The following is a 21,187-nucleotide window of genomic DNA, read 5'->3' on the forward strand; positions in this document are numbered from 1 at the left end:
GCCTAATGTTATATCTGAAAGTGCCAAAAGCTGCTGCTTCTCTTGGTTTCATAGCCAGACTGTCTTGTCTGGATGAAAACACGCAGTCCACCCCCAAACATCCCTGTTCTTGATGTTTCAAGTTACCTGCTCCTTCAGCTCGTTCAGCTGTGATGTGAGGTGGGATACCAGTTTCATGGTAGAATTAAGTTTATCCTGCAGACAACGGATCTCATTCTGCTCCCCTTCGCCTTCATTGCTGACTAGTGACATGGCTCGCATCCGAGGGAACCAGTCCAGGTTTTTGTTCTGAAATGGGCATTGCCAAAAAAACAGTTTAAGGGAGGGAATGACTAAACAAAAAGTAACTCCTCCAAAGCCTTGTCACTGCAGAGCAGGCAAGTCAGAACCTGAAAGAGGACAGTTGTCCCCCTGTCGAGGTCAAAGATTGTAGTGCTAATTTGCATAAATCCTGCCAGTTGGAGCAAGTGGGATGAGTTAGCCATTTCCATTGATGGGGAAGTAATTCTGCAAAAAAGCTATGAGCTCCCAGGAAAATAATAATAGAGCATCACCTCAAAAAGCACCTTAAATAAATAAATACACACTCTTCACCAAAATGCCTTTTCTCAAGATGAAAATTTTGCCAGATAAGGGTGAATACCACATTTTATAGTACATACCTTTATCATTTGTGCGACATAGCTCTCAGGCCCTGTATAGTCAGTCTTATTCTTCACTCGCACCAGTACTATGAAGTATAAATAATTCCACATGTTGTGCTCAAATTTAATGTGCTCTTCAAAGGATACAGTCTTGTTGTCAAACTTGTCCCTTTCAAGTCCTAAAGAAGTAATGGAGAAAAGGGGAATGGCTACACAGCAACTAGCAATTGCTGTGCCCCTCCCTATGTCCCATTATAGAGGTTGATTTTGCAAAGTTTTCTCTAGTGCACTTGCCCTCCACTTGTAGTGTACAGAAACATGAATAGTAAAGGTTGATTTGTGGGGCACTCATGGATGAATGGCCGGTCATGATCACAGCAGGGATCTGCAATAGAAAGCCTTTTGGGATTTTCCTATCTGATTCTAAAAGATTGTAGCACAGAATGGATTGCACCGAATGTTCACAGCGGAGCAATAAAATTTGACAGTGTGCCTGATTTGGGCACTATTTAAGAAATCTCTGCAAAATTGAAAACATGCTTTGAAATATAAGACAGGATGGAGCAGGTTATAACCACTTCAAGAGACCTCTTGAAATTTAACCATCAACATCAGTTGTGTGAAGTAGGAAAGGTGTGATATCGTGCATAACAGAGGAAAGCGATACTGCCTTTTGTCTTCCATTACTGCTTAGAGAGTTTTTACGTACGCAATGTATAAATGCTTTTAAATAAATAAATATTGTCCACAGACCAGTGGAAGTGAAATCTTGCTTTGACAGTGAAGCAATGAAGCTTATATGTCTACATGTACTGGGATGGGATAAATTCCTGCTGTGTTTTGGAACCTGTTAAGTGAGCCAATGAATAGCTGAAGTACAACATATTTTTGCACTGCAAGTAATCTGGGGGGGCTGCAGACAAGCCATAACACTATCCAGTGCTAACCCTCTGCAGTATTTGACCTCAGACCATCTCCTGATTATTTAGTTCTCTATCAGAGAAGGGGACAGTTGCCCATGACCACACCTGTCAGGTTGACAATGATCTTGTAGGATATTTGTTGGATATATGGGGGAGTTTCCTGGATAAAAACTTTCTCTAGGTACTTACCACATACAAAACATGTTGTCTTCAGGATTTCTTCTTTTTTCTGCTTCTCACTCCTCAGATCTGCAAAGGTATCAATGATGACACCAAAGATGAGGTTGAGGACTATGATTATGACAATGAAGAAGAAGAGGAGGTCGTAGATCACACGGGCAGGGAAGAGAGACTCCTTTAGGATATAAAAACAAGGATGGTCATTAAGCAAAGCTTTTCCAGGGTTTTGCTGAAAAATGTCAAATGCTGCACTCTAGAAATTGCCACCAGACAGTTTGATAGGCAGGAAGAAGCATGATGAATTGCTAACATTCCAGTGAGTACAGAATGAATAGGCTTGTATTGTAAACCTTGAGAAAAACATTTGGAAGGATTGATTGTATTAGGTGTGCTGCATAATGCAGGAATGGTAAGATCTCACAAAAGGCTAAATTATGATCATCTGAATTTAAAAAGGAGGAAGTATGAGTCTGTCAGAGATGCAAGAAAGGAAGCATGTAAACAAATGTGACATCTGTCTCAAAGCAAAGTGTGCAATCTGCCATGCCACTAAGGTGGGAAATCCCATGTTTTGCTCACATGTTGGAGTTCTGCATTCAGTATTTTGTGCAGGCACTCGTCACAGTATTAAAACTAAGCCACAATCACGGCCTTCTTGTAAAAACCATATACGCACACCACAAGGTGCCCAAACCCTTAAACAGTGTTCTTCAACCTTGGGTCCCCATATGTTGTCAGACTACAATTCCCATCAATCCTAGCCACCTTAGCCAATAGCAATGGGAGTTGTAGTCCAACAACATCTGGGGACCCAAGGTTGAAGAACGGGTACTTTAGTGTGCTAGTTTATACTCTTAGCCAGCTGTTCCTTAATATAGATTTGCTCCCAAATGAACTCACGTCCTTGGATGGCTTCCTGAGGATGTCACCCACACCACCTCCATTTCTGAGGCCATGATTCAGGACAGTGACTATGCACATAAGCAGTGTGTCGCAGGCACGCTCTGTATTATCCTCATCCTCTTCTGGAATACATGCAAAAGCACGGGCAGCAGCAGCAGCAGCAAAAAAGCCCAAAAACAAACTTAAAGTTAGCTTTCAACATTCTGGAATCTCTCTTTCCTAGCTTCATTAACAACAGGTAGAAATGTCTGGCTGTTCTGCCTAATCATCCCCTTTTCAAAGATGTAGAAGAAAATATTGGAGTCTCTTTCAAGAGCCAGGTGCAACAGCTCTGTTTCCAACATTCTTCCTGTGTTTTACTTACTTTGTTAGAGCTGACCCTAGTCCAGAAGAACCTGCCCTTTTTGTTCCATTATGGCGCTAGGGATAAGTACCAACAAAGGAACTTGCATCTTAACTAGGAAATTAGAAGATTTTAAGCTTCTGCTGACTTCTGAGACACAGATTAATTTCATCCTAGGTGCACTGTCAAGGTGCTAGGTAAAATATGCAAAATTTCTCTTCACTCCCACACTTCCTTAGAGGAAGCTGTTTCAGCCACCACAATTACCTTCCATTGCTTCAGGCTTAGCAACACCAGAAGAGCAGCTAATTTTATCATTACTGCACGACTCCATAAAAGTGTCCATGTTTACTTGCATCCCTAAAGGGGTACCTGGAAGTACAAGAGACAGGAACTATTTTAGTTCATAACAACAACTACAAAACAGTTCAGAAAAGTGTTTTGTGACTGAAGCCATGCCAAAAGTATTGCCCATCATGTTCTTGTCCTTGCTGTTCTAGGTCTATCCAGTGTTTCACCATCATCACTGAAATTTCTTTAGCAGCAAATGTGACTGTAAAGCAGTGGTCGCCAACTTTTTGGAGCCGGGGGTACACCTTTGGAATTTTGAGAAAGTGACATGGGTGCCACCAGAGCTTGGAAAAGTTACTTTTTTGAACTACAACTCCCATCAGCCCCAGCCAGCGTGGCCAGTGGATTGGGCTGATGGGAGTTGTAGTTCAAAAAAGTAACTTTTCCAAGCTCTGGGTGCCACATACAAAATGGCTACCAAGGGCATAGCATAAAAACTGTTGCTGTGCAAATGTAGTATAGCTCAAAATGGCTGCCACATCTAAAAGAGCAAAAAGAGAGACAGAATCACAAAATGGTGCAGGCATCTCTCACGCACACACACATCCCAAAGGGGGGGGGGGGAATGCACCTGCTTCAGCCAGCACTGCACTCTCACACAGAGAGAAGTTCTTTGCGAGTCTTCTCTGTTCAGGACAGAAAGGAGGGTGGATATCTAATCCTGGCATCCAATGAAACATGAGAATGTTCAGTGCAGGAGAAGTCAAGCCAGTGCAAACAAGAACTGAGCAGGAAGAGCAATCTCTCTCATACATTGTGGATTTTTGAGGGGATATTTTTAGAAAGTTTTCACAGGTGTCTTGGGAGGTAATGGCAGGCAGACTGGTGCCCGTGGACACCATGTTGGTGACCCCTAATATGAAGCATCTGGAGCCACCCAAACCTACATTCCATTACACTTGAACAGAAGAGTCTTAGGGTGTATTTATATGTTGTATTTTGCATTGCCACTTTAGCCTACAAAATACATGCAAACAGCAGGCCAGTTCTTTCACAGTTGCAGTATTTTGCTGGCAAAAGCTGCTATGTATACACAAAAGTGCCACCTATAAGACACCTAATCCATTATTAAAACAGTATGTGTATACTTGACCCTCACTGCATTTCTGTTGCTAGCTGACCTTACTCCGTTCCCCTAGCAAAGGGATGTGACAGTACAAAGCATCGATGAACAAGAGTCTACAAGTCTCAAGTTGCACCTCCTTTAAGTGCAGCACTAACTGCCAAGACTTCCAAACTGCCAGCCTTAAGGGCATGAAAAAACTAGAGAGGATTTAGCTTGCCCTTTACCACTTATTCATTCTTAGTTGAAAGGTCTAGTAAAAAATCAAGGTTAAAAACTAATTCCTAAAGTAATGCAGTAGAGGATGCACAGGCTTCCAGAAATACCAGCGTCATTGAATGAATTCCAGTGAAGACAACTGGGTTGCTTCTGAAGTCACTGAATCTTTGAATTTTTAATATTTAAACCACTATTCTTTTTCGTTTAGTATGCTGTTCATAAAAATCCAAGTCCAATCCACAGTCCAGTTCAAGCTAAAGCAGCAATTTCACCTGATTTACCTTCACTGAATTCAGTGGGAAGAACAGAAGAGGCTGGCATGATGGGGCAGTGCCGTGCCATTGCTCTCTCGACAGTGGTGGCGCTGCTACTTTCTGGGACAGGGCAGGATGGTGATTAGGTCAGGGCTGTGAGGGCACACTGATGAGAGCACCAGATTTGCTCCACCTGTGCAGCCCAGGCCTCACTGCCTGCCTCATTTCCCCCCATCCTTGCAAGAGGCAGCAACACCACTATCAGAAGGGTGTCACCCCATCTCGCTGGCCACTCAGGGAGAGGGGGGATTGCCTACAATTGCAATCCTGTGTACACATTCTTGACAATAAACCCTACTGAGTTCAGTGGGATTTACTTCTGAGGAAACATATCAAACAAACTTTTGAACTGGGCTGTGAAAATTTGCTTATCAAAACCAAGAACAGACAGGTGTTGTTGTGCCCTGTTCAGAAGGAAGACTTGGGATATTAAACTTGAGGTAGTGGGGGAAAGCAGACCTTTAGATTTGATGTTGGGCAGTGGATCTACTTCGAGAATGAAGTCATCTTTCAGAAAGAGGAAGCCTACTATGGAGAAGAGGTAGACGAGGATGAGGGCCAAAAGGGCTGTCAGCAGGATGGAGCGTCCATTACGCGTCACACTTTTGATGACATTAAATAAGGTCTCCTCACGGTAGATCAAGTCAAACAGCTGAAATAGAAAAAAAATAACTTGCTTACATAGAATCGATCTGAAGAGAACTTCTGTGACAGTCCTTCATTCCTATAACTTTTATTCCCAGAAGATTGATTGCCATTCATTTGCTCATTCTACTAAGCACCAATATTCCCACTTTAGAGATGGATAAATGGAGTAACCATGGGCACTCATATCTACAAAGGAATGAAAGCCTTTTGGACTCTGGCCATTCCAGGCTCTTGCTTCAAGAGCTTGGCAATTTCCCAGAACACTGAATTGGTTTTTGGTTTGGCCTGACAGTTCCAAAGTCTACAATCTAGTTGGTAATTCATATTTCTTTGTGGTCAACTTAGAAAAATTAATAATTGCACCCTCAGCTAGCTAGAGGGACATAAAGATAGATGCAATATTTTGCATATAACAGACAAATAACGCAGAAGAGATTACTGTACCAAGATGCTGTAGAAAAGTTCATGTACAAAGATCCCCAAGACACTGGTCAGGATATAGGCAACATGATAGAGAAATTCCATATCCATGATCATGGCCTTGTATCCTCGGATGAATGTCCCACGGTTGCCAACAAAGCTTACCACGAACACAATCTTATTTGTCAGCTGTGGAGCAATCACAAAACAGAGCAAGAGAGCAAGCAGTTACTTTCAGGAATGAGCTTGTGGTGTTTATTATGCTACTTTGGCTTTATGTCAACAATCTTCTGCTTTCAGTTAACACTGATATAAATCTGTTACCATCAGATTTCCTCAGGCAAAGAAACTGGGTCTTAGCTCTAGGAATGGTCCCAGTACCTACAGCCGGGGGAGGGGGGAGTTAATGGTGAAAGTCCAATGGGACTTACTCCCTGGTAGGCATATGTAAGATTGCAGTTTAAAACTGGCTTGAGATTAGCCAAGTGACTTACATTGAGAGCTCCCAGTATGTTCAGAGTGAGTCCAATGCCCAGGTGGTAGATAGATCGCAGGATCAATGCCACAAGGAGCGGTCTGACACCATAGCGTCGGGTAAACAGAGCCATAATGGAGAAGCAGATTAAAAACCAGGAGAGCAGTGGGATCAGCGGGGAATCTAACAACCCTGGAAATTGACAAATTCACTATTTAAATAGCCATGACATTTGTTTGGAACATATGCTGTTGTGTAGTCACCTTCAGTAGCGGCCAGTGTGGTGGGCAGAGCCACCCTCCTAACACTGATGTCACTACAGCTTACCTGGACAATGACACCGGTGACAGGAAAGTAGCTCTGCCCCACCACATGCACCACTACCTGTCATGTCAGATAACAGTAGTCAGTGAAGTGAAGCAGAATGCAGTAAATGACCATCATCACTGGACTGCAACTAACAGGGAGGGGAGCTCCATATCTTTATTGGCACACGTTGGTTAAGGCACCACGGTAGGGAGCGACTTGCACAGAACTGTGAAGGTGTACTACTAATACATGGTTGGTAATGCCTGGTATGAACCCCATATGTCATCACCCTGTACCTCTACAGTCACTGTTAGCCATTTACCAGCAGCACACCTGCATAGTGCTAAGTGAACCACATCCTGCCTTAACTGTTTTCAGCCCTAGTTGTCCAAGTAGCTAGATCTCAAGGGATGCATTTGCTTTAGGAGACCGCATTTCATCTGTTAGATCCACAAGTATCTTTATGTATTTGTTTTCAAAAACTCTCATAATATATAAATAGAACAGGACTTCTTACTTGGAACTGGTTTGCCAATGATTATGCAGAAAGTTTATTTCCAAAGGACTTTTATTTTTAATATTCACCAAAAATAAACACTTAATGGTTTTCACATGATAGCATATTCAAGGTAAAGAAATGCCAATGAGTTGGCTGCAAAGGCCTAGTTAGCAAAGTTTACTGAAGCTTTGCAGAGCCCACGAAGCTTTTTATTTTCATTCAGAGGATACAAGTGCAGAAAGTATTCCTGAAAAGAGACGAGTCAATTCTGGCAATGGTTGTATAGAAATCAAAGTAAGCATGATGGAGCATATACCCATTGAGGATGCCTCGACATAAGGATAGAATAAAGCAATGATGATGTTTATGAAGACAGCCAGGTTGAAGGAAATGCTTCCCCAGAGTGTCATTCTGCGGGAGAACCAGTACATCAGTGGATTGCCTATGAGGAGAGAGGGGGAGGCAAAGCTGAATGTATTTCATATGCTTTTAGGAAGTAGCACAGAACTCCCCAAAGACCCAGCAATCTCAGTATAATTATTTATAGAGCCAGGAATAAATGTTTCTTCAACCCAGTTGCGGACACTATCAATTGCCAGAAATTGGGACATAATTTCCAAATGATAACCCTCATTTTGGGCTCATCATACTTCAGGACTGCAGCATGCACAACTGGTCCAGGATTATGTCCTCATTTCCCTCTTTTTACCTCTCTGGTCTATAAAAAACCCCACTAATAAACAAGTGCTTAAAGTAGGGATGGCAAACCTTTAGCTCTCCAGATATTACTGACTCCCATCAGCCCCAGTCAGCATGGCCAATGGTGAGGGTTCTAGGAGGTGTAGTTCAATAACATCCAGAGGGCCACAGATTAGCCACCCCTAACCAGCTCTGTCAGCACAAAGTCACAAAACCAGACTGTGTTTTGCCACCACTGCCAGATAAGAAAGGGCTGTCATTACTGATTAAATACTTAAAAGTAAAACGTGCATGATTTAATTAAACAGATTGGCCAGTCTTTCCTAGTATTCAGAAATCTTGCATCTTGGCAACAGAGTGTTGTAAGGATGTGCCTGGGCAATGAGGGAGGGGGAGGAACAGGGAGGCTGTAGTCATGAGCAGGGGCAGGGCCAGCACCAGGAGGCGGCCAGGTCGGGCCCTAGCCAAGGGCCCCTCCTTAGGGTTGGAGGGTAGCACTCCCATTCTGCAATCCACATCAGCGTCGGCTCCTGACCCTGCCGTGGATTGTGAAGAGGGAGCTCCCAGGCACCTCTCCCCCACAGAGTCAGTGCGGGCTTCAATAAGCCTACAAGCAAGCTCCACCTACTTTTCCCATCCCTGTGAATGACGTGTGTGCTGTGCGTGCATGCCTGCCTGCCATCAACCAAGATGCCAGCAGAGGCTTCGCCTAAGGATCTGATGCCCTCGCTGCCATCTTGATTGATGGCAGTGGAGGCTTCCCTAAGGGGCTGACACCCCTGCCGCTATCTTGGTTGATGGCAGGTGCACATGTCATTTACAGGGATGATAGAGGTAAGAGGGACACGCAGGTGGGTTTATTAGTCCCACACTGCCTGTATGGAGGGGTTGGGCTACAGTGCCATGGGCCCAGGACAGACTGGTGCCCAAGGGCCCAGGCATGCCTGGTGCCGACCCTGGATAGAGGAAGTACAGTGTTGGGGGATGGTCATGCTAGGTTAGGAGAAGAGGTGCTAGATGAATTAAGGCTATCACCCCTTATAGATCACCACACAACCATCAGGGTTTTTTTCTGGGCCTTCACATCTCTAGCAGGGACTTGAGCTGACATACAGTTTAGTGTTCTAAATTATTATCGGAGAAATAGCCTCCTGCCTTGTTCTAGGCTTACTGCGCAGTTTCTTCTGCCATTCCATTTCGTTGTGGAGAAAGGACGACTGCTCAAAGAAATCACTGACTTTGCTGCCCTGATCATCCTGCTCTGTTGTGGTAAATAGACGGTATTTCGTCTCTTTCGTCAGGAACTCGCAGATGTTGGGCACCGGGAAGATAATCTGCTCCATGCTCCGGTCCAGGCGCACAATCTGGGAGAAAGCAGAGATTAAGGAGTCTTTGGTTTATTTTACCTGCAAGACTTACAGGGCTGGAAGGGACCTATTTTTTGCCCCCTCTATCCTGATGTCTTAGTACTGGTAAAAACTGTATGTTGCGGTTTTACTTATTTTCTAGTGCAGAGCTAGCCAACTTTCCAACATCAGGATTCCAAACTTTTGCAAAAATTTTAGGGAATTTTGGAAGTGTTACAGAGATCTGAAAAAGTGACACCTGCCCAAACACACTTTTTCATACTTCTGTTACAAGTATTAGAACTCCAGTGATGAGCGAACGTTACAAACTACATGGTAAACCCCTTTTGTTGATAGTTTAGCTACTAACAATAATTACTTTCATCCACTAGGAGGAAACAAAACTTGTTGTTTAAACAGTTCATTATTTATTATTACACTGAAAAATTTGTAGGAACACGAAGTCAGTGTTACTCTATCTAACACGGTTTCCCCCCAACAGCAGGAAGCAGTGTCTCCCACATATAAGAGGCATTCATCCATACACACAGGCACGCTCTCTACTGCTGCCCATACACTCATGAGCACTTTTGGCATGCAGGATCACAGCCCAGACACAGGAAACAGAACAGAAGTGCAAATTTTCACTGCAGTCTCATGGGAGATCGGATGCCTGACACGGAGCAAGGCCATTGCTCCTTGTGCCCTGGGAACTCATGAAGTAGGGGTGGGCATTGTGGCATCACTCTGTGTGGTGATGCAGGGAGGTGTCCTGGGTGTTACCCTGGTTACTGTGAGTTCATTGGCTCCCTCTGTGTGTGGATATCATTGCCTTTAATTAGTGCACTTTGGCAGGATTTCCATGGATATCACACCTGCCATTTCTGCACAGATTTGGGTTTTCCCAAGTGGTGCATTTTCCCATTAGTGGGCTGGAATCTTACTGGACCGACACCATATGCCTGGTAATGCAGCCCTTGAATCACCTAATTAATTTAGAATTATTATAATGTTTAGAGTTCCAATTTTAAGTTTTCTCAAATCCACTTGAGCGCTCAGACCCAGACTGCCCTTTCATTCTGTGAAATCAGAAGATTTGCAGGACATCTGCCTGCCAGGCTCCTTGTGACTTCAGAGCAGATGAGTCACTTGCTGTTAGATAAAAAAAATGTAGAAATGTCTTTTACACAATTTAGATATTTTTGAAGGGAAATCAGGCTGCCAGACATGACAAACTAAATATAATTCTCTAAAGATTTGAAAATGTGTAGAGATTGCTGATGAAAAATGAATTCCACCTCTATCTGAGATGTGTGCTTCTCATAATATGCTAATGGATCTTCCTCTTCCTCTTGGACAGGAGTTGTTGATTTCAACATCTGGGTCAGCTGCTTGTTGTGTAGGATGAGCTGTGAGAAAGGGAAGGAAAATATACGTATATCCTCTGTTGAAAAAGCCTGAGGGAATCTTCTTCAACTACATATTAACAACTCTTTTCCTTGTGTTTACTAGGTCTGACAAGCTTTGGGGAAATAAGGAACCAAATATACGTAGGGTAAACAGGGCCTGTGGTTCCTTAGGAGACAGCCATTCAATTCACTGCCCTAATTACAGCCAAAGACCACTCTGTAAATTACAAATCAGTGCCCATAAATCCCCACAGAAATTGAATTACAGCTGGATAACGATCATGGTCTTAAACTGTGCTGTGTGAGCAAACAAACTTATAAGCAAGCAGTCAATTTTGCCAACTCTGAAAATAAAGAGAAAGTTGGCTGAACTGCAAGGGAATCTTCCCTGCATTGCTATATAACTAACTACTGAGAGGTGAGGGAATGTGTACCTTAAGTGACAGTTGTGAGTTAGAATTCTCAGTATGCAAAAGAAGGATTGAAGGTATGCATATTTCCATTGTTGGGTGCAGGTCTAGAATTTTCAGTTACACAGCGTGATTGGCTGGGGCTGGACTACAAGGGCCAGAAGAAGTGTATATATAGCTGGGTACTGGTCAGCAGGAGTGAGTCAGCTGGAGACAGTTGGAGTTGTTGGTGCTTAGTAAAGTCAACCAGAAAAAGAAGACAGGAGGGGAAGAGGATTGGGAAAGAAGACAGGAGAGGCAGGTGGAGTGCCTTGGTGGCTGAAGACTAGCTATGGATAGCTGAATCCAGGTGCATCACTACCGGGGTGCAGAGGGTGCGGCCCGCACCTGGGTGTCACCATGAGGGGGGTGACACCCAGAGATGCCCCGCCCCGCGCCGTTGCCTAGCAAGGCTGCTCCAACTCCTCCTCGGAGGCGGGCGGGCGGGCAAGACCGGGAGCAGCATCAGCAGGGCGAGGGAGGTGCGCCAGCGTTCCCAGGCCTTCTCCAGCTGGGTGCCCCTCTGGTGCGCGCCCTCCCAGGGGCATGGACGGGGTGGCTGGCCTCGAGTGCGCGCGCACACAAGCCCAGCCACCTCATCCATGCCCCTGGGAGGGCACGCACCGGAGGTCCGCACCCCCCCGCACTCCCGCTAGTGACGCCGCTGGCTGAATCACTTGGCTTAGGCTGAAGAGACAAGGGAGAACCTCTTTGTGGCACTGAGAGAAGTGAAAAGCACCTTGGAATGCTGGTCTGGTGAATGGTAGGAGTACCATAGGGAAGATTTTCAGGGCAGTACAGCAAGACAAACCTGTGCCTCAATAGGTCAGTAAAGAGTTAGAAAAAGAGGCTTTCAGCAGAGTCCTCAGTTATAGTGTTGGTGTGGCCTAACTGGGGTACAGAGAATGAAATGGGAATTTGGCTAAAGGGTTTTAATAGGGTAACTAACTGCTTCCCTAAAGCTCTCTCAGTTGAATATAAGCTGTTTATATTTAAAGTGATAGTAACAAGTTAACAAAGTATATACGCATTTAAAGATATAGTACTATTTTAAAGTAACCAGATAAGTTTGTGAATAATCTTGTAAATACCTTTACAGCATCTGTACCCCACAGTTACCAGGTTATTGGTAAGTTAAGGGTTCAGAGGGAATATGAGAGACTGAACAGTGGTGCAGCACAGATTTAAGAGAACCATTAGAGTGGGAGTTGGAGATTACTATAGAGTAAGTAAATAAATACCTCCCTTCCCTCCACAGAGTCTAGCAACATCCAAAAGGCCTCACCCATGATATTTGGACTCTCCCTTGGCTTTCATGCATGCCATCATTACGGGCATTTCATAAAAGGGTTGGCAATATTTAACATTCTCTGGCAGTGGAAGTATAACAGGGATGGGGAAGATGTGGTTCTTCATATGTTGTTGGACTCCAACTCCCATCAGCCTCAGAAAGTATGGCCAATAGTCAGAGGTGATGGAAGCTGAAGCACAGCAACATCTGGAGGGCCACAGGTTCCCCATCCCTGAAGTATACACATTGGAATTCACTGGAGAAGTCAGAGGCCTATGTGTGCCATTCTAATCAATATATGGAATACAGTCTTTGGTGGAAGGAGGTTAGGCTAGGATTGTGCCTTGTTTGGAGGGAGGTTGTGTGTTTTTCCTGTGGAGGTGGGGAGGGCGGCAGAAAGTGACCAGGGGTGGTGGTATGTAACTGTTTGCCAATATACTGATGTTGGCAGTTTCATTCTCACAGCAGTTAAAAACATTTATTAACATTCCATGACAGTATCTCAATCACTTACCGCCTTTGAATTCACTAGTACAAAACACCTCAATGCATTACAGTAGTGTTTTACTAAAAAATTTATAACAGGTGTTAGGAACCTTTGGCCTTCCAGATGTTGCTGAACTACAACTCCAATCAGCCCCAGAAAGCATAGGCAATGGCGAGGGATGATGGGAGTTGTAGTTCAGCAACTTCTGGAGGGCCAAAGGTTCCCCACACCTGCTTTATAAGCTACAATAGTAACAGTGCCCTCAGGCCCAGCACAAGCACATGGCCAGATTGGGCCCTGCCCGAGGGCCCCTGCAGCCCACAGGGATTCCTAAGGGGCCCTTCCTTAGGGTGGGAGGGTGGAGCCTGCTCCACAATCCGCAGCAGTTTTGGATCATGTAACCCGATGCTGCCATGAATTGCAGAGCAGGAGCTTCCAGGCACCCCCCCCCCATACAGGCGGTGCAGGCTCAAATAAGCCCACCTGCCTCACCTACCTGTCGCTTTAGCGCATCAGTATGTGTGCCCTGCGTGAGCATGTTTCCCATCACCCAAAATGGTGGCGGGGGCATCCCTAAGGGATTGATGCCTCCACTGCCATCTTGGGTGATGGCAGGCATATGCATGCAGTGCATGACACCAGAGGTAGGTGGGGCAGGCGAGCCTATATAAGTCCCATGCTGCCTGTATCAGGAGGGGGTGTTGGGGTGAATGGCCCTGTGGGCCCTGTCAGGCCTGGTGCTGGCCTTGACTGCCCTTAGTTAATGTCATCATGGCTTTGAATTGTTGAAGACTGGTGAAGCTTCACCATTTCAACACTTCAACTTTTGAGAATATCTCAGATGAAAAATTAAATGATGGGAAACAGCCGTAGAGCTGTCCCTCTCCACAACGGAGGCAATATGTCAGCAGGTCTTCCTAATCATCTCCCTTTTTCAATAGGGGCCCTCGGAACATATGCATTACCATAGAAGAGATCCCCTCTTCTTCCTCCTCCTGAATCCGTTTCACAGGTTTAAGGAGATGCTGAAGCTGCTTGTTGTGCCGAGAGAGCTAAAAATGTAAAGACAGACACTAAGCATAGATTACCGGAGCTTAACAGTCAGCTTAAAAGTCATTTGTGGATGGTTCAAAACTTCCTTACTCTGAAGCCTAAATTTCAAATAGTTGTAACCTTCAAAAAAAGGATCTGCCCTTACATCAGTACATGTTACCAGAATGCATCTTACCAGGTCAATTTAAAGCAGTGCATAGCATAGGCAGATTAAAAAGAGTTGCTGCCATGGGCTGAAAGTGTTGTGAGGATTGGTCATAACTGTGCATTGGAGAATGGGTTGTTAGCTTGCATTCTATCCTAATGATGGATTTTGACATTAGAGAGAACCAGAGTGATGTGCATTTGTTTTTCTTTCCATACTTCACTCCAGTTTCCCAAGTGGAACTCTTGCACCTCATCCCACATCAAGATGCACATTCTCCACATGTAGGTATCTCACTGAAGGATGAGAGGCAGAAAATATTGCACAAGCAGGAAGTGCATCACTTGCTCTTCCTTTTGTTCTCTCCACTTCTCTTTAATGTCCAAAGCTGTTCAAGGAGTCAATATAAACTCCTGGCCAACAGTAGCAGGGTTTGATGGAGCCACAGCCCCACTGTTCCCATTGGCCAGAGAAGACAGCGGGGGAAGAATGCCCTTCTTTCATTGTGTGTCAGCTCTTGGACAGGTGCCCAGATCTGGTCCATTGTCATCACATGATGGCAGCATGGTCAGCACAGTGCTGGCCCAGCCCTGCCCCCAAAATGCCCTATTTCAGGAGTTTCTGTTGGCTGTCACTAGCAGGGATGCCAGCAGCAGTAGCTTTTGCCCACTGTTTGCACAGGTGCATTGGGCTGTTCTTCAGTGGCAGGGCTTCCCTCCAACAGTGGAGCTTCCCCCAATGGCCAAGGTTGGTAAAACAATGCAGCAGGGCTGGGAGGAGGGACTCCTCTGCCCTAATCCAAACTCCCTCCGACATGGCGGATCAGGGGTTTGGATTGCTGTGACCAACATTGCTCTTCTCCAACATGGGATGGAGGCACAATCTTAATGAAGTCCATGGTGGCAGTGCAAAAATGTGTAGAAAAACAAAGATGTACATCCTTGATCTGAGTTTTTGGGGAGGAAGGAGAAGTAAAAACTTAAGGATAAAGCAGATTTGGGCTTGAAGAGAGACAAAGAACCCAAATCGCTATTTCTTCCCATTGGAAGTTCACATCGAATCCATGTATCAGTTGAGGCTAAAATCTTCCTATGCTGAGTTTGAGAAACTATTTTAATTGGTCTGGGGGAAGAATGTGGGAAGAGTACCCCTTTCTAATCCATCATACAAGGGCACTATTGCACAGGAAAGGAGAAAGAAATCTTTATCAAGCAGCAGAACATCCAAACAAAGGATACCTGTAGGGCTAAAATGTAGATGTTGTGTCCAACTTCCCGAGGAGAAACCTCCAAGGTCTCACACTCTTCTTCTTCAAGATAGGCGTTCTTAATGACATCAACCTGTTAAATATTTTACACACAAGACCTTGTCACCAAGCTAGGAATCTGGTACAGGCAGGGCTGTTAGTAACCTTGTAGAAGTGGGCTGTATTCTGCATATCTGTGGGCTTGCTGTACAAGCAGAGAATCTACTATTCTGTGTGGAATTCGCTATCCCGAATTTCAGCTTTCGTTTTTAATACGAATGTACATACATATATTTCTAGCTTATGTAGAGAAATGGACTGAAAATCTCAGAATCCAGAAATAAGACTGAGTAGGAGTTTCGGAGGATGGAAATAATTCCCTGAACTAGTCTTTTATGCCTTTCACGTAGCTGCCCTGTCCTAGAGTTAACACTTTCTGAACTCGAGTTCACAGTTTCTGAACTCTCTCCCAACTAATCCCATTCTGGTCTTTGCCAAATGTTTCCAAGTAGTTTGGACAGCAAGCCAAATGCTCTTCAGTTGATCAGCTAGTGTGTCTCAACTCTGACCCTACTGAAACAGAGTAATATGATCCCTGGGCCCCAGACGTGTGGGTTGATTGCAGCCATCCAGCGCCCTTCTATTTGACCCAGAGGGCTTTCCCCAGACCATGCTTCCTCCTGAGGTCACACCCTCTCTGGCCACATCATACCCCTCACTGGCCCGGCTTCACACCCTCCTTGAGTGGTTCTGCCTTGCTGCAATATGCCCTTGAACTGCAGTAAAGCCTCTGGCTTGTCTCGATAGAGGATTGGGAGATATGGGTGTAGAAACCTCTGACTTTTGCATGGAGTCACAACCATGACCTCTACCAACTTTGCTTCTGGCTCCATCCACCACTGGAATATTGCCTACAAAGGAATATGGCCCGCTGACTGAAAAAGGTTCCTCACCCCTGCTCCTAATCTGCTGTTAATCTCTTGGTGCTTCTGCTGAATTTGCCAATCAGCAAAGCAGCTACCATCATTGTCTGAAGAGTTTCCAAAGAGGGTGCCCATCTACCATGGTGCAGGCTAAGATCAGCTGCTTGACTGATGGATTCTGCATGCATTAGCTATATCATTACCAGCTTCTAGAAAGAGGGAATCTACTGCAAAGCTGGTAAGTAGGAGGATGAGAAGCTGCTTAGGGAACTGATGTCCAATATTCCAATGGATCTCCATTTGCCCAAGAGGCTCCCTAGAATTCTAGGTTTTTCCTCCCCTCCTTCCTTTCGATCAGGTTGCAAAGCGCAACACATCTCCCAAAAGCAGCAAACACCATGCAAAACATTCCCAATCCCCTCAACAGCCTTACCAGCTCTTGGGGCCGGAGGCTGATGAGAATCCGCTCAGCATTCTCACTGTCATGCCTACTCTCCATCAGGGCCAGCAAAAGCTTGGAGGCATTGTCCTGACAAAAAAGAAGATACTACAGTGAAGATAAATGAAGTGCTGACACTATCCATAACTCGCTCACTCTGCAAAGAATCAATCCTCCATCAAGGCTACAAGAGAAGCCAAGATTCAAAATGGGTGTAGGAGACCAAGAGGACTAAAGGTAGCAGAATCCAACCGTTAGGCTTAATCAGCAGAAGATGACAACTCATCATTGATTGCCCCATGCTGAGATTCCCAACCAAGTCCAACAAGAGAGTCTCGAAGAGTGGACAAAGTCATCTTCTGTACACAGGTCAGAGCTTAGTGACAAAGCACACAGTGCATCAGTCCACAACATTGCCAATTACAAGGATCTTCAATAGCAGGGTTTCAAAAAATCTCAGCTGGAGATCTTGAGAGTCACTGTCAGTCAGAATAGGCATTATTGGGTTATATGAACCATTGTGGTCTGGCTTTCTATAAGGCAACTTCATATATTCATATTTCCCTGGGCCACAGGCAGGCAAGTCCTGATCGAAAACATCAGAGATTGCTATGACTGGAATTGTACTGCTGGGGAGCTTGGTGCATGGTTTTGCTTGATGTGTATGGTTTGATAAGCATATATTTCAAGTTTGGAAGAAATTCTCCCCCAAGTCAGAATTTGTTGGCACCCCTTGTGAACTTTTTGCTTTCTCCTGTAGTACATGACTTGATGCAATGGAGCACAAGACAGAAGTTAGAGAGGATACATACATCTGTTTGGGCAGAGGCAGGGATTTAAAAAGAAAAACAGAAGGAGGATAATATATTAAAGTTTAAAGTCACATGTCCCCCATCTGAGAGAGTGAGGACATGCAACCTATCAGATGGATAGGTTGCCAGCCTAGGCAAGCTAGACTTTTATTATTTTCAAATCACTTCTGGTCTCTGACCATAAACAACACACACACACATCCAGGACATCACATGCAACCACACATGTAGAAAAATCCCTTGCCATCCCATATCTCCCATGCCTTCCTATTCTACCACCATACTTCTAGCTGTCCATCTACCTTTAGTTGAAGAACCAAGTCCATTCGGTACTTGCAGAGGGGACTGATGTCACTGAGGATCAGGGCTGTGATTATGTCAATGCCATTTGACTCATGGGTCACAATGCAGCTCTGTGGATAAATAAATGGAGTTACGCACACAACTGACTCCAAATCCTTGCTCCCATTCACATACTAAGACATAAGCTGGAAACAATTCTCCATCCACCATCTCCCTGTTCTGAGCATATAAGTGAAACTCAGCCCACTGTTTCTCCCAATGGTGAAACAATGAGATTTTATCCACAGGTAGGGTGGGGTTACCTGATTCTCATGACAGGGTCCCTGGCAATATTCTGTCAGTGTCTCTAGAGTCTGGGTGATGAGGGCCACATTGTATTCATTGATGTAGAGGCCCAACAAGCCCAGCCGTCCTGTGGTACTACCACACATAATATCCAGAAACTGCAGGGTTTCGCACACCAAATTGTAGTTGGTCTTATTGTTTTGGCAGCGAAGGAAGTTCTGCAAAACACAAAGCAGAAGGTAAGAAGCATCTTAGTGGTGTACCCTTTTTCAATCAGCAGCCATCACTTGAATATGAAGCATGCCACTGGCAGATTTACATAAAGGACCCATTTCAGTGCAACATGCCCACCTGGAGATCCCGGTTGTGATTCTCACACAACAGCTGCAGGAAGCGAAGAATTGGCTCCATGATCAAAACTGACACACCCATTTCATTGTTCTGGCTTCTGTCTCTTGCATCATGGCCAGTCCGGAACCCTACACCCATTGGGTAACGGGATGGAGCACTGGGCAGCATGAAAGTTGTGACTCCTCCTGCAAGGAAACTGACTGACACTCGATCATTTGCTTCACATATGAGCTATGGCATTCTATCCAGAAGGACTAAAGCCAAAGAGTATAGTCATCCTGACTTTACAGAGAAAGAACTTGCTTCTTTCTTGCTGCCCCATCTACCTTTAGCTGAAGAATCAAGTCCATTTAGGAAACTGAACTGCCAATTTAGGCTGAAAATACCCACACCGAGGAGCTTCTTCACCCACAAGAATTAGGTGTTTTCTCTAATATGGCATGGTCAGCCTGAATGACAAGGCTATGGCAGCCTTTCATGCACGCTGAGAGTGTCCTGGAGCTTTTGTTTATTAATGACCAAGTTAACCCTATGGTTCCTGAATGCGTAGGGAAACAGCTGGCCAGAAAACAGGAGAGAAGAACTCAGGAGCTATGCTGTAGGTCAGTGCCCGGAACCTTTTTTCCTGTTGAGGGCTACATTTCCTCAGAGGTAATGTGCTGGGGACTGACTGCTGGGGGCAGGCAGGGCCAGACCAGGAGGGGAAGGGAGCAGAGCCAAGAGTGGCTGGGGCAGCTCTTCTCTCTGTTACCCCTTTTCTCTCCTCTCTTTCTGCCACACCCTCCCCCCCCCATTTTCCCTGCTCCTTGTCATCCACAAGAGACTGAGGACTGCATGTGGTCCATAAGCCACAGGCTCCACATTCTCCAAGAGGGAGCTCCTCTTCTTCATTTTGGAATCCAGGGCTGGAGAGAGATGAGGCCAACCATTTTTAGACACTCTTATTAACTCAGTCAAGCTTTCGCTGCTTCCCTAACCATGCTCTGGTGAGTCCAAGAGTAAAAACCGCACTTTCCATGTACCTTTGCTGCTGTGCTCAGGGGAGTCTTTGTCCTCATGAGGCTTGTTACCAATATCACTCATGTTCACTGTCACCGTAGACTTGACCTCCTGCTGAGCCTTCTTCATCCGGTCATGCAAAACTTTAAAGAATTTTTCTGACTTCTTGTCACTGGTCATCAAGTTGTAGAATGATTTCTTCAGAAAGAAGAAAGGGGAAAAACCAGGCACAGTTGTCAGTCCTGCACATGGGCTTTCCATGGACATTGGGATGGCCACTGTGAGAGTAGGATGCTGGATTAGGTGGGCCTTTGTCCTGATCCAGGAAGGGCTCTGCTTAAGTTCTCATCCCTGTTAGCACCCAACATTCGTTCTAGGGCCACCCCCTTTACCTGAGCAATTATAAGGTCTTCAGACATGCAGCTCTGAACTGGGATTTGATAGTCATTACACAAAATTCCTGTCCTGCAGAGTTCAACAAGCCGGTCTCATTTTCCATCTTTGTCTCAAGAACAAAACCGATGACACAAAGAAAGGAAGGATACTCAGTAGAGAAGGCATGAGAACCTTTGAACCTCCAAATGCTGCTGAATACAACTCTCATCAGCCCCAGCAAGCATGGCCAGTGGTCAGGGATGATGGGAGTTGTAGTTCAGCAACATCTGGAGAACCAAAGGTTCCCCACACCTGCAGTTGAGGAAAGTCAGTGGTTTGGTCAGTTGAGGAAAGTCAGACTTATGATATAATGTCACTCTTCATCATCAATACCTCCAAGAAGCAGAACAGTTAAACCCTTAAAAGGCTTGTGATTCAATATATCGTGCAGGAAAACTATATTCCCATCAGCTTAAAAAAATTAAGTAAAATCTTAAATTAGGACAAATTCAGATATGTGCATTTCAGAGTTAGTTACGCCCAGATCAAGATTCTAAAATACAGGAATGTTACATGGAAAAGTCCAAATTTGTCACACCATGCTATTTTAAAGACACCCAGCAGAGGGAGGAAAAGTTATTTAAGAAAACTGATTGCTACAGGGGTGCAATTAAAAAAAAATCTGGCTAGATGTCTTACAACTCGTTCCTTCTTCTAATTATGCCATTAACCAGCCTCCTATATAGTTTTCTTTTTTTTAAAAAAGATGTGGTTAGTTCTGCTGAACGTGTTTTGTGCTTGCTTTATCATGCGATTGTCACATGATAAAATTATACAATGGAACAGTCTAATGTGGTAGCTCTATCTCGCTATGGATGAGATGTGTATCCCACGTTCACAGTATGGCAAAGGATGTTAAACTGAATTTCCAGCATTCCAGAAGCAGGATGCAAACACTTACATTGTAATTATCTGAGCACAAGTGGAAGTTTTCACAGATACAAACCTGTATCTCTGTGTTGCCCCCATCAAGCAGTCGGATGGCCAAGCGGATACTTTCCTGAAAAATCTTCTCATGTTTAGTGTTCATGATCAGGTCTGACACCAGCTTGGTGGCCCCTTCTCTGTCCAGCCGGCACTGAATGGTAGCAATGACTGACCAATCCTGGTCTTGGCCTATATGCAAAAAAAGATTATTGAGGGGGGAAGGAGGCTGCCTGCCGAACAGCTTAAAAATTATAATAAAACTAATCTGGGGAGGAAGGCTGATTCAATGGTTAATGT

The 21,187-nt window shown here is 44.8% G+C and overlaps 1 protein-coding gene across 4 annotated transcripts in view; it reads right to left on the reverse strand.

Moving 5' to 3' along the window:
* Positions 1–21,187, reverse strand: part of ITPR3 (inositol 1,4,5-trisphosphate receptor type 3) — a 150,007-nt gene that overhangs the window by 5,062 nt on the left and 123,758 nt on the right. For 2 of the 4 annotated variants that reach the window (XM_061632411.1, XM_061632413.1), the window contains 19 exons: positions 20,910–21,079; positions 19,552–19,726; positions 18,530–18,714; positions 18,196–18,396; positions 17,893–18,003; positions 16,773–16,868; positions 15,409–15,510; positions 13,938–14,024; positions 10,635–10,745; positions 9,162–9,354; positions 7,608–7,733; positions 6,503–6,675; positions 6,033–6,197; positions 5,400–5,592; positions 3,261–3,365; positions 2,648–2,772; positions 1,757–1,922; positions 663–823; positions 127–288 (listed from right to left, as the gene is read on the reverse strand). In XM_061632411.1, the coding sequence (XP_061488395.1) occupies positions 127–288; positions 663–823; positions 1,757–1,922; positions 2,648–2,772; positions 3,261–3,365; positions 5,400–5,592; positions 6,033–6,197; positions 6,503–6,675; positions 7,608–7,733; positions 9,162–9,354; positions 10,635–10,745; positions 13,938–14,024; positions 15,409–15,510; positions 16,773–16,868; positions 17,893–18,003; positions 18,196–18,396; positions 18,530–18,714; positions 19,552–19,726; positions 20,910–21,079 (2,807 nt within the window). Of the gene's footprint in view, positions 1–126; positions 289–662; positions 824–1,756; positions 1,923–2,647; positions 2,773–3,260; positions 3,366–5,399; positions 5,593–6,032; positions 6,198–6,502; positions 6,676–7,607; positions 7,734–9,145; positions 9,355–10,634; positions 10,746–13,937; positions 14,025–15,408; positions 15,511–16,772; positions 16,869–17,892; positions 18,004–18,195; positions 18,397–18,529; positions 18,715–19,551; positions 19,727–20,909; positions 21,080–21,187 lie in introns of those variants that run through there. The other 2 variants (XM_061632412.1, XM_061632414.1) reach the window with 2 other exon arrangements.

The sequence above is a fragment of the Rhineura floridana genome, chromosome 6, assembly GCF_030035675.1.
Source record: "Rhineura floridana isolate rRhiFlo1 chromosome 6, rRhiFlo1.hap2, whole genome shotgun sequence".
Taxonomy (NCBI): Eukaryota; Metazoa; Chordata; class Lepidosauria; order Squamata; family Rhineuridae; genus Rhineura; species Rhineura floridana.